This window comes from Myzus persicae, unplaced genomic scaffold (genome assembly GCF_001856785.1).
Source record: "Myzus persicae strain clone G006 unplaced genomic scaffold, MPER_G0061.0, whole genome shotgun sequence".
Lineage (NCBI taxonomy): Eukaryota > Metazoa > Arthropoda > Insecta > Hemiptera > Aphididae > Myzus > Myzus persicae.
In genome coordinates, this window is record NW_019102192.1 from 331,254 (window position 1) to 344,372 (window position 13,119).

A 13,119-nucleotide genomic window follows, 5' to 3' on the forward strand; every position below is an offset into this window, starting at 1 on the left:
GTTTGTAAACAAATGTAAGCTTATTATTATGTTGCATCTCATATTAGTTTCCGAGGTTTGAATAAATTTTCCAATACTTTTAAATATTTTAATTTTAAAACTTCATTTGTTTTTCAAAGTAATATTTTTAAACACTAAGGAGTAAGGAAATTGATTTAATAACGATAGTACATGAACAACCATCGATATATTAATTAGTAATCTTGCCATGCTATTGGAAGCAATTCGAGTAGACCATTTGGGTAAACTCGAATTGCCTCAGAAAACACCCGGAGACGATTCGATTGAAAAAAAGGTCATCTATATTTGAGAGGCAATTCGAGTGTCACCAAAATAATATATGAATAGTAGATAAATTAAATCCTCTTCTAAAAAGACTTAAAAGATTTGTCATTCTTATAGTTTTACTTTTAATACTGTTGCAGAAGTCCGTTTTCTAAGTAACGTCAGAACTATGTACATAATATTATGTAAGATTTCTTCATTTAAGTTAGAATGGAAGACATTTTTTAACTGTATTTTATAAATGAAAATTGTTGCTTATTACCACTGTATTGCAGTCTGTTATCATACGACTAGGTAGATCTCTACGGTCTACCACATAGAATTTCTCCATAACAATCTTAATGCTTAAATATTTTTTAATATACAATAAAAAGCAACAAATGGAGGCCAGAATAATTCGGGCGCATTACTATTATTAAGGGCTTATTCAGCCTTTAGGTTAATCAAGCCATGCGTATAATATATTAATATGTATTATAAGTATTCTAGGAATATAATATTTTATATTGCTTCGCACGTGTAGTTCGTTAATAATTATACACTGTTGTGAATAATATAAAATATAATAATTTGCATACTTTGTATACAATAATACAATATAATATCATATAATTGATATATTATATATTACAAAAATTTGTAGCTTATGGAGTGACCTCTTCTATTATGTGTAAAATAATATGAGCTATGAGTTTGAATTTATAAATCCATGATTAAATTGCAGTACAACTTGTACAAAATTATTTTTCAACCTATTAGCCATGATAAGTTACACAATCTGTGTACTGTGACGTACCACACATGCACGTTGAATGGCACTTAACGTCTTTACCGTAAGTTTTTTATCCTGTCATATACTATTCGATATGATATCTATAATTTATTTTTATTATTATTTATTCATGTAATTTAACAATTGACTTATTATGATATATTTATATTTAATTAATATTTGAATTTTAAAGTTAAATGCATTGAACGTTTTTTGTCGTGTCATATATACTATTCAGTATTCCATATGATGATATCTATAATTTATTTTTATTATTATTCATATATTTAATGTTACCGACTCAATGCTGTTAATTTTAAATTTATTTTATTCCTAGTCGTACTTATACACGAGGTTGCTTGACACGAAATAATAATAATATATTAATATTGTATTTAACAGTACCTAAGTATGTAAATTATACGATGTACATAAAAATGTTACAACACTTACCAACAATATGATAAAGCTAGGTACCTATAGTAACAAACAGTAGTCTTATGAACTAAAATTACAAATATATATAAAGCATTTAGGAATTTAGGATTAAGATATTTAAAAGTTTAAAGTATAGGTAAGACAAAAAATATATTCCTAGAGTACCTATAATCAAAATATAAGACATAAAAATTATTCTAAATTCTACCAAAAAAGTTTAATGTTGTTATTAATATGCACAAAAACAAATCGAAAATATGGGAAAAAAAAATTTATAATATTTAAAAAAAGGCCGAAAATTGGTTGGCATCTTTACCTTTTATTGAACTGAAAAAATTGTTAAAAAGGTATATTAACCCATTAATACTAGATTGGGTAAGTTAAAAGGTATTTGCGAAATTAAATATGAAATAAATATATAATGTTAGTATAATACCTGTTGGTTGTTGAATTGTTCATTCAACCACCAATATTTTTTTTAAATTTTCTAAAGAAATTATTAGTCGACTGTGGCAACAACAATAAATATTTACTTATGTTAAATAATATTAAATTTTGTATTAAATATTAATTAAAATACACAAGTTATGAAAAAATAATTTATAGTATGATTTTTTTTTAAATATTAAATAATATGCACAATATAGGTACCTACATAATATGTAAATCAAGAAATATGCAGTTTTTCCTTAAAATTGACAAAATATTCAAAATATGCATTTTCAGTTTTTAAACTCACCATTTTTCTAGCTTGATCTACAATAAATCAAAAGTATAGTAGCATAATAAATAGATCAATATGCTACAACATAGCAATGATTAATCACTCTATTCAAATTCAACACATTCATTATAGTGACCTACTCAATGATGAGGTACACTTGATATCTACTATAAAGCAGAGTGGATTCTCCAAATTTATATATTTATTCATTTCAGATTGATAATATTATATTATGCAAGTTCAATGAATAAATTTATTTTATGTGGCTTTAAAAAGATTATTAATTTTCTAGAACAGATAAATACAGAAAATCAGCTTTGATCTATGATACTTTAATACAATATTATGTAGAGCCTTAACAAATTTGCTTTGCAAAGGGTTTATCTAAAACATTCTACATTTCATAGAAGATCTATGAAATTTTTAATTTAGGTATGAAATAATATAATATATATTTATACATCATAACAATGACATAGCATGTACGCTTAATAGTTATAAAACTTTAATAGGTATAATATTGCAGTTTGTAAGTTTATTTAACAAGAAAAATTGTAATTTTAAAATGAAATTCATTAAAATAAACTGCACACAATGTAAATTTGTTATTCATAATTACGCATCATATTACCAAAGATTCTTTTCCAGAATAATCAATGGTATTAGCACAGATTAGGTGGCATTTTACCTAGTTAGTTACTCTATTGCATATTTTACACACAGGTGATTTTACTTGAACATACTGTGATCAGCAGTACTTTATACATCAATACTTTCCAGATAATTTTATTACACATTATGTATCCTGGTAGGTACACATATGGACATACCTAACCCAAGCCAACACCATTAGTATAGTAAATAGTAATGCAGTTGTAGCACTGCTTGTATTATATAATAACATAACATTTCTAACAGGCCTTAATTTTAATTTGTGAACGATAAAATAAGTTAATAAGCACCTAGCATGTCATATTTAAAAAAATAAAAAAAACAGTGGTAGATTAGGTTATACTCATTTGATATTTTATTCAGATGAATAATGCATGTTCTTAACAATAACTAATAGTATTAATAATTATTATTAATAATGATAAAAATTGGAATAAAATATTGGTACATAATATAATGGCTTAAGCCAATAATAACTAAACATGTTGTTATGATTTGTTTCATGAAATATTTACAATTAATTAAAATATAGGATATTGTTTTCACAATAAAATCAACGAACAGTTAACACCTACACCAGTCATTTTTCGTACAGCAATAATAATGTAATGACAGGTTAAATTAATAATACAATGCACAGGACGGATCAGCAAATTAAAAAAAAAAAAGTTTTTGTAGTTTAATTAAAAGTAAAGTTATATGCTATCTCATTTGAAGTAATAGATAATAATACCATAAATATCTTATACTCAGTTATAATAATAATATTAACTCAGCATTTTAGTTGGTTCTTAACTGGTAGTCTCCATTTTGGGTGATGTATCGTACCCAAGGTAATGCTTGATAACCACTCTTCTCAATAATTTTCAAGTACCTGACCTGAATGCCTGATGTTGTAAAATATGGTATTTCAAACCTCACCTGTATAGGAGGCCGGCCTTCAGTTTCCTCATTTTCAACACTTGGCAAACCAAAATGTGCTCTCATCAAATATTCTTTGCCCCCCGGGAAAGACTTTATTGACCACACTAAAGAATTTTGCTCTGGCATATACTTGACAGAGCCGACGGTAGTTTTGAATTTAGGAGAATCAGCATCCATTGGGACTTGAATGACTACTTCTACATTATTAGCAGTAGACCGACGCTTGAACTGTGATTTTGCTTTTACTATGTATTCGACACGACTGTGGGCATGCCTTTCAATGACACTTTCAATCCAAATCAGAGGCTTGATGTGTGTACTTAACCTATAAGAAAATGAAAGTATTATTACTGTATGGTTGTACTAATGAATTTAACTACTTAAAAACTCAACATTACCTATATGTCATCAAATCAAATTCTCCATCTGGAGGAATAAATGATATAGTTCTATCATTTTCAAATCGTGATAGACGGACACATTGATGAAATTTGACATCTTCAAGTTCCACAGATTTGGATTTTCCACGTCCAGTGCTTTCAAACAATACCTTGTCATTAAGCCCTAAGCGTAACTCCGGCATTCCAGACAGGTAGACTCTCATTTTGATTGAACCAACTATTTCACTCCTTAGTACATTTCCATTGGCACTAGCTAACAAATTTACTGATTCGATAACATCCAAGAATACTTCGTTTTTTCTATACTTGAGCCCTTCAGAGCGCCAAGATACGGCATTAGTCACAGCCATAGGGATCCTTGGTTGTATTTCTAATTTGTGGCCATCTTGTGTGATGTATTCTTGTAGGATTTTGCTGTCAGTGGTCTGTGGATACCCAAAGTCGAGCAGTTCATCCAAAAGTTCGTATATAACTACAAAGTTGTCGCGTATACTCTCCTCTTCGATTTCCTTGAAATATTCATTCATGACTCGTACAATCTTGTGTAGGAAAACAAACACCAGCATAATGTTGGCATTCTTCTTGGTCGTGGACACAACATACAGGTTGTTGCATTTTATGTATGTGAATGTACACTCCTCGGTCTGCAATAAAGGTGTCAACGATCCCTCTTCTTCTTTTTCCATCAGCAGTGGCATGAACTTTTCAATGACGTTGGGCGCGATGTCACCCCGGTAGTTACGGGATATCAACACCTTTCCCTTAACGTCCAGTATGTAAATAGCCGATGCAGACATTGTCGTGAACCGAATGCTTACAGTTCACAGTCAATCACTTCATTAGTTCCACGTTCCCGTATCGCGAGCCGTCTCCACGACAAGCTACTAGTTAGTAATTACTACGCCCTGTTCAAGACCAAAAATGAAGGAGACCTGTTTCTGCCGTTTCTTTCGTAAGCTTTCAAATTATTCGATAGACTTTTCACCAGTCAAAACCCACGCACCGGTATTGAATATTGATATTTTATTATTAATACAATATATTTAATGTAATAGCCGACTTATTATTATTATTTAATTCTAAAATATTTAATTGGTATATTATCTTCAATGAGACAATCGTCAAACACTGGAACCAATCACCATATTGTATTAACGTCGACGTGATAACCATACTTTGATAAGCGTGGAACCAAATGAGTTGTCAGTGTGGTCCGACGACCGGCGAGTTCGACGCGTGGCCATTGTATTTTGTTACATGGCCACACCGGATCCGCACTCGATATCAAACTGTTATCATTGATTTACCCAGCGATTTTCGCTTTTACATTATTATATTATATTTATGTATAGTATAATACGAAATATTATGTTACTATTGTGTAGTACTGTAAGTCTAATACTCTAATTAGTAATAGCCCATACCCCATTATAGAATATATATCACCATTGTCTTCAATATTTTTTATGGTGTCCAATTACTGATCGTCTGATTTTGTATTTGACAGTTTTAAACATTTCTTTTTTTACGTTGGAATAAATCTTCACTCTGATTCAACAAAAATGGCTGTACGTAGAGCTAGTCACTCTGGGACGTGGTACAACGAATCGGGTACGTGATTTCTTTGTCAACGATCGAGATCGGAATAAAACGTTAGAATTTGTTTTTCAGCTAAGGAGCTCAGCAACCAATTAGAAAACTGGTTAGGAGCTGCCGAACTCACTCATGGTCCCGCCAGAGCCATAATAGCTCCGTGCGTATTTTTCAAATAGTACATTTGATTGATGTGTTATATTCATTAATCCTCAATAAGTCTAATGAATTTCTATCTTACAGGCATGCAGGATATCAGTACTGTGGTGCTTGTGCAGCATTTGCTTATCGCCAGATTAGTCCATTTGTCGTGTAAGTTACAATGACTACAAAATGTTTCATAAGTAACTCTAGTTATTTTTAGGCAACGTATTTTTATACTTGGACCCTCACATAATGTCCGTCTGTCTGGTTGTGCTCTGTCAACCGCTGTCAAGTATAGAACACCGTTTTATGATTTACAAATAGACAATGAGGGTAAGAATTTATAATGCTGAAGTGAAATTAGGTCATTGTTTTCAATTTATATATAGTGTATGAAGAGCTCGAGTCTACAGGACATTTCGAACGAATGAGTATGAAAGTAGATGAAGACGAACATAGCATAGAAATGCAATTGCCATATATTGCCAAAGTGATGCAAGAGTAATTATCATTAAGAAAAATTTACATTTCTAGTTACTATAATTTATGTACAATTTCTTTTTATATTTTAGCTACAAAGATAAATTCACTATTGTGCCAGTAATGGTTGGTTCGTTGAGTACTGAAAAAGAATCTCTCTATGGACATATATTCGCTCAATATTTAGCCGATCCAAAAAATCTTTTTATTATATCTTCAGATTTTTGTCATTGGGGACAAAGATTTCGTTATACATTTTATGAAAAATCTTGGGGTGAAATTCATCAATCAATTACAACTCTAGATCATAAGGTAGAACATTATTTAAAGATTATAATTTAATTAACTTACATGTTTTATTGAATGGAAATTAATTCAAATTAAAATACAGTATCATAAATTGCAGCTATGATATTATAACTTTTTAATAATTATGTACGTCATTTTTTTCAAGGGCATGGATACTATAGAAACACTAAAACCAGCTGCGTTTGTTGAGTACTTAAAAACATTCTCTAACACTATATGTGGCAGACACCCTATCAGCGTTCTATTGCAGGTAAATTAGAATACATTTTTTTTCTGTAACAATATCAGTGCCTATATTACAATTTTTTTAATAGGCTGCTAACCATTTACGGACTCAAAAATTGTCACTCAAATTTTTAAAGTATGCTCAGTCCAGCAAATGCTACAATCTGGGTGATTCGTCAGTAAGCTATGCGTCTGCATCCCTTATAATTGAATAGCAATACAGTACTTCATAGTGAATTTTTTCAATTCACATTTTTCTAAAAAATAAGTTAACACTAAATTTAAAAACTATATACTTAATTACATAAGATTGTAAACCATTATGGTAATCAAGTTTTATTTAAACATTGTTTATATTATTAATTAAATATTAAAGTGAAATTTTTTTTTAAAATAAAAAAACATATTATTTTTATAAAAATATATTTTGTAAAGTGGATATATATCATGAAAAAACACGTCATGACTGATGATAAAAAAATAATTCAAAATACAAATTACTTTTGTTGAATAAACAATGCATTTCAGTTTAGTCATTCAATCCCTTGTTCAGTAACTCTGAAAGGAACACTTCTTGGAGCTGTGTGTGGGCTGAACATAACCTCAATGTATTTAGAAGAATGTGTCTTGGACATCATAAGTCTAGTAGTCACTAAATTCGCCCACGAAAGCCCCAAAGATGGAACTAATTTATTTCCGCCAATATCTGATATTGATGATGTTACCTGTATATGAAAACATAAGAATGAAATTTATAGTATGTTAAATTTGAGTTTAACTTTCATATTTTTATTACTTGATTAACACATATGATCCATAGTCCATGTTCAACAGATAGCTTATGTAAGAAAACTGCTATATCTCTGAGATCCCTGGATCTACGAGGTACTTCACTTAGTGTATACTCTCCACGGAATACTGCTGTTATACTATCAATGATAATAAGTTTTATAGGTCTGTGTAACAGTGCTTTTGGAAGCATTTCATGGATACATTTTTTTAAATCTTCCTAAAATTCATGAGAGGAGTTGGAAAAAATCTTTTAATCAAAACACAATAATTTACCACAGTTGCTATGTGACTAATCAGAATATTGTCTCCATAATCTGTTTCACATAATTCCTTCATATCAATTTTGCTGTCACATTGATATTTAAAACGAACATTAGAGATCATCTGTTGTATTCGACTAGAGGGAAATCGATCTTCAGTACAAATGTATGCAGCTCCTTAATTTAAACAAAGGTCAAGTTTCAAATCTATTATACAAAACAATTCATTATTACTAACCAGATTTTGCTCCTTTAAGTGGTAATGGAAGTTGGACAGTGAGTGCGATCTGCAGGCAAAATTGTGTTTTCCCACAGCCGCTTTCGCCTGAGATCTCTGTAATACCATATTTGAATAGGCCTCCCCCCAAAAGTGTATCGATCTGTTTGCAACCTGTAGTAAGTACTTGGTTGTTTGGTTCTTGATGACACCTATAACAGTATTAATCACTATTTATACACGTGCTTTAAAACTTTATTAGAAATTAATTTTACTTGACATTTGAAGCACTTATATTGGCTGCTACAATAAACACGCGGCGAGTGGCTACTACTGTCAAATTTGCTTTTTTTCTAAATTCTGCCTCGGTATACTTTAAAATATTTGTGGATGATAAAAAACCTCCTAAACAATGCAAACTAGTAATTATTTGTAAGCAATCACACTCACATATTATTGTTGTGATAATATTTTATAATTTTATTTTTCTATGTCTTTATTTTTACAATTAATCAATTTAATTATTCACTTATGTCAATAATTTAAGCTTGGCATAAAATATTGTTGGAACCTATTGCTAAAGTACATTATTATACTATCAGTTAATAGCTTTAATGGACATATTTATCTTGGTTAAGTTATACATTAAACTATTATGTATTTTTATGTAGTCAGAAAAAACAATTTTTTTGTACCATAATATTATTCTTAAAGCATGATAGTTTTGACGGTTCTTATATTATGGTAATGACAACATTGTTTATTTATAAAATGTTTTTTCTTCAAATGTTATCAAACCATAAAAAAGTAAGTATTCATTTTATTTGTAGCATTGTATTATAAACCCTCTTTCCAAAGCATCTTGGAAACTGAAAAGTGAATATACCTAACGATAATTCATGGCCATTATCAATTGTTACCTCAATGTAGAAAACATAAAAAATTAATTTCTAACACCCATAACTAATTTATGAATAGTATCATCCATGAATTATGTTGGATAATCCTGTATCAAGTAAAAAATACAATGAAAATATTTTACACCTTTACCTTTAAGAGTGGTTTTTATGTTTAAAAGTTATTTGCTAATTGGTAGAAATGTACTGTTTAATTTTTGTTTAAAAAGCAAAAAATAGTTGAAATCTAAATTCATAGAAAACGATGAGTTACCAACAAAAAAATATACAATAACTTCAGAGTTTAATTTTATATTATATTTATATATATAATATAATATGAACTATGTTAGGTAATAACATCAAACTCTATTCAAGATGAGACTACACCAGTTGGCTGTTGAAAATTGGTAGAGTTTGGGCAAGCAACCATCAGGATTAATAACAATGTACAATCGGAAGTAACCATGTACCATAATTCAAAATTTGGAGGTACAAGGGTCTGGCAACATTCAAAACTTTAGTACATGCACAAACTAGTGTACTCTTATTTTGAATATAGCCAAAACAAAATAATATACCTAATTATATAAATGAAGATTAGGTTAAGTCAAAATATGAGGGGAAAAGTCCATATCAAAAAATATATTTGTATACTAAATGTATAGGTCTATAATGTGAAAACATACAAACACTTCATTATCAGTCATCACCATTCATTCAGTTTAAATACATATACATAAATTAAATGAAACATTGTACAAACAATTGAATTTTAGAATATTTTGGGGGACTTCTGACAATGATTAGTCATTTTCTACTCAAAAATAACATAATTTAACATTTTTACCTCTGATCAACGCAGCTTGTGTGTATGGGTCAAAAATGTTCAAATCCAAGTCGTCATCAGCCGACGACAAATTCATTTCACCAGCAGCAGCAGTGGTGTGGCTTCACATTTCTTGAACGTCATAATTCACTCTCAAAAAATATTATTGAAACAATCATGATTTATTATGCATGTTCGGTACATATGTTACATACAAAATACTGAGATAAATAGTTAAAAAGAAATATTATATTATAAATAGGTACTACAATATAAAATATGACTACTTCACTTAGAGTAATAAAACTACTGCAGTACTGCACGTCACCACACATTTTACAAAATAAATTAAATCTATTTCATTCATCTATTCAGTGGCTTTAAACGTTTTAAGGCCACCTTGAAAAGGAGTTATGTTTTAAACTTTAGTGCCTTATTACCGAAGTCACATAGATATTAGATAATAGATAAGATACGACCATAGATAAGTTGGCTCACGTGCACAGTGTTCAATGTTCACAGATGACTGATGAGTGATAAGGCGATACATCTTTGGTTCGTGGTCCACGATTTGTAAATTATATCTTCAGCTCTTTATTATCATGATTCATGGCAAGTGGCAACTGACAAGGTGTATACTGCATATAGTATGAACTATTCAACTATGGTATCTTAAATCCTGGGTTTATTGTAAAGTTGATCCATCTTGGTTTGTATTAGATTTATTAGTATCAAATGTATCAATCTACCTCGGTTTACAGCACTCACAGAACAATAGACAAAGTTTATAGATAATATCAAATGCCTAATTTATTTAGTCTTGTGTAATATCAATTATCTATAGACACAAGACTTCATGATAAAAAAAACTCTTAAAAAACCTCAATAAGCACAAATAAGGGGGAGGGAGCTTTACGATCTAACCTGTGCTTACTAATTTACAGCTAATATTTATGTTTTTTTTCTTTTCACAGTTAACATTAAAAATTGTAATAGAAGATTCCCCACCCATTTTTCTGCCTTAGTCAAAAAAAACTTTACTGGAAAGTTACATTAATTTTTTATGAGTGTTTGAATTTAAAATATTTACGATATTATCATATTGGATTTTCATCGGTAGATTAACGAATTTCCATTAATCGATTTAGTGAAAATAAAAAAGGTTAAACACTAGAAATGTTCATGTTCACCAAAATATGTTAAAATGACCATTTTCAATACATGATTAAATTGTTAAAACTATTTTGACTTTTTTGAGCTATTTATAGACATGAGCATTTTTTTAATTTTAAAAATTATTTTTCAGTTAGAAATGTATAAAAGTTTCTCTTTTCATAGCTAACATAAAAAAATTTAATAGAAAATCCCCCTCAAATTTTCTTACCTTTAACAAAAAAAAAAATAGCTTACTAAAAAGTTACGCTATTTATAGCCATGAGATATTTTCAATATTTATTATTTATTTTAAAATTATTATATTTGAATATTTAATATTTACACAAGTATAATGTATAATTTAAAGTATAATTTTTAATGGTTTATCTTTGAATTCAAATATAACACATTAACACATCCATTACAATGACATACACGACAACATGATTTATTATTTAAGATATAGGTACCCACTTGTCCAGCTTTCTGATTTTGATTTCAATTATGAAAACTAGTTTGGAATTGTTAAGGTTTTGATAGGTATTGATTTAGATTTTTAATGGTTTTAAAAATCGGTTTTAAACCCTACTTTTTTAGGAATTAATTTTAGAAAAAAATAGATTGCTTATTTGAACAACTAGGTACTAAATGTGTTAAGCATTCCCCTACGCCCTAGCTATACGTATATGAGTATTTGATCGACAAGCAAGCCTAATGAACGCTTTGAGAAGCCGAAAGATTTTTAAGATTTAGTTGTGAGTGATCTTCAATTCTGAGAACTAAGTATTAGTACTTATAAATTGTAAAATCGTTTATCAAACAATATTATTACAGTGGGTAGATTTTAGCTTTAATTCGACATTGTTGTAGTGACTGTTAACTGTTAAAGTGTTATAACTAGGGCTGTGAATTTGTAGGACAGAATCTGTGATTGCATTTTTTTTGGTGATTGGGAAATGGAGCTTTGTAAGTACATAATTTGAATATATATATTATACACATATAATTTGAATGTATAACTACAAATCCATTTATGCAACTTTAATTTTGCATTTTTTTACATTTTTTATTGTTTTAGGTCATATTTTCCTTCTCTAGTTCATTTTCCAGTATTTTTAATTAAATTCCGTCAACTGACGGAAAAAATGTTTAAAAAAAAAAATTGTTTTGTACACAGGCTGAATATATGTCGATAAAATAAGGCAATTGCTAGATAACTACATAATTTATTACTTATTTCTAAGTTATTTATTTCTAAAGTTTTTAAAAAATGTGTCGGGTGAATAGCATTAAGTATAGAAAATTCAAATTCAATCAACATTATTATTTTTTTTTTTTTAATTAAATAAACACTTTTTTGTGGATGTAATGTACTAATGTGTAATATCCTGCACCTAATATTAATATCAAATTAAAAACCTTTTTTAATTAATTTTATACTATAATTTTTGACATTTTATATTGTATTCTAAGTGCATATTTTATTGCCTTTTTTGACATTTTTTAAGGTTCTTTAGTGCATTAAATTCACAACCCCAGTTATAACTTATAAGGTAATACCAATTCTTATTGGTAATACTTTTGCGGTACATGTTGTATTTTATTAGGAACACAAAATGTAGTCAGTAGGTGTTATTATTATTGTTATTCTAATGAATGCGTTGACGGTAACGATATCAAATCATTAATCCCCGAACGGAAAACAGAAACACGTCCGGGAACTTAAAACATAGACAACCATAATCGCGATTCGCATATTTTATTTTAGTTCCATATATATGAGTTAGCTACACTTGTGACTTGTATAGTGACTTCAAGTCACGAATTATGATAATAAATATTATAATTTGACTTGTAGCTCTATGAATTGTGCATATTGTGTGCCCATACAGTGGCCTCTCAATGATTATTGATTACCACAGAAATACAGAATACTGAATAGATGAAATAATTTAATAATTTCATCTATTCCGTATTTCCGTGTTATTAGATAATCTATGGTT

At 29.0% G+C, this 13,119-nt stretch overlaps 3 protein-coding genes across 3 annotated transcripts; 1 reads left to right on the plus strand and 2 right to left on the minus strand.

The window, feature by feature from the left end:
* Positions 1-3,223: 3,223 nt before the first annotated feature.
* LOC111031514 (AP-1 complex subunit mu-1) lies at positions 3,224-5,359 on the minus strand. The gene is made up of 2 exons (XM_022311499.1): positions 4,214-5,359; positions 3,224-4,140 (listed from the first exon to the last, which is right to left on the minus strand). The coding sequence occupies exons 1-2, from the start codon at positions 5,011-5,013 to the stop codon at positions 3,672-3,674; spliced, it is 1,269 nt and encodes a 422-aa protein (XP_022167191.1). The 5' UTR covers positions 5,014-5,359; the 3' UTR covers positions 3,224-3,671.
* Positions 5,360-5,568: 209 nt separating this feature from the next.
* Positions 5,569-7,390, plus strand: LOC111031518 (protein MEMO1). Its single transcript, XM_022311505.1, has 8 exons — positions 5,569-5,827; positions 5,888-5,969; positions 6,053-6,121; positions 6,174-6,286; positions 6,343-6,454; positions 6,526-6,745; positions 6,888-6,992; positions 7,057-7,390. The coding sequence occupies exons 1-8, from the start codon at positions 5,779-5,781 to the stop codon at positions 7,180-7,182; spliced, it is 876 nt and encodes a 291-aa protein (XP_022167197.1). The 5' UTR covers positions 5,569-5,778; the 3' UTR covers positions 7,183-7,390.
* LOC111031517 (DNA repair protein XRCC3) lies at positions 7,374-11,001 on the minus strand. Its single transcript, XM_022311504.1, has 6 exons — positions 9,983-11,001; positions 8,512-8,641; positions 8,258-8,448; positions 8,033-8,196; positions 7,764-7,976; positions 7,374-7,692 (listed from the first exon to the last, which is right to left on the minus strand). Exons 1-6 carry the CDS (start codon positions 10,056-10,058, stop codon positions 7,501-7,503), a joined length of 966 nt encoding a protein of 321 aa, XP_022167196.1. The 5' UTR covers positions 10,059-11,001; the 3' UTR covers positions 7,374-7,500.
* Between the last annotated feature and the right edge of the window lie 2,118 nt (positions 11,002-13,119).

What these genes read in the sequence shown, in the direction of transcription:
- LOC111031514 (XM_022311499.1), bottom strand. Translation starts at nt 5,013, where the DNA reads ATGTCTGCATCGGCTATTTACATACTGGACGTTAAGGGAAAGGTGTTG. An exon ending in TTTGATTTGATGACATATAG is followed by an intron (nt 4,141 to 4,213) that starts GTAATGTTGAGT and finishes ATTTTCTTATAG; the next exon opens with GTTAAGTACACACATCAAGC.
- LOC111031518 (XM_022311505.1), top strand. Translation starts at nt 5,779, where the DNA reads ATGGCTGTACGTAGAGCTAGTCACTCTGGGACGTGGTACAACGAATCG. An exon ending in GCCAGAGCCATAATAGCTCC is followed by an intron (nt 5,970 to 6,052) that starts GTGCGTATTTTT and finishes TCTATCTTACAG; the next exon opens with GCATGCAGGATATCAGTACT. An exon ending in ATTGCCAAAGTGATGCAAGA is followed by an intron (nt 6,455 to 6,525) that starts GTAATTATCATT and finishes TTTATATTTTAG; the next exon opens with CTACAAAGATAAATTCACTA.
- LOC111031517 (XM_022311504.1), bottom strand. Translation starts at nt 10,058, where the DNA reads ATGAATTTGTCGTCGGCTGATGACGACTTGGATTTGAACATTTTTGAC. An exon ending in ATAAGTGCTTCAAATGTCAA is followed by an intron (nt 8,449 to 8,511) that starts GTAAAATTAATT and finishes ATACTGTTATAG; the next exon opens with GTGTCATCAAGAACCAAACA. An exon ending in TTAGTCACATAGCAACTGTG is followed by an intron (nt 7,977 to 8,032) that starts GTAAATTATTGT and finishes CATGAATTTTAG; the next exon opens with GAAGATTTAAAAAAATGTAT.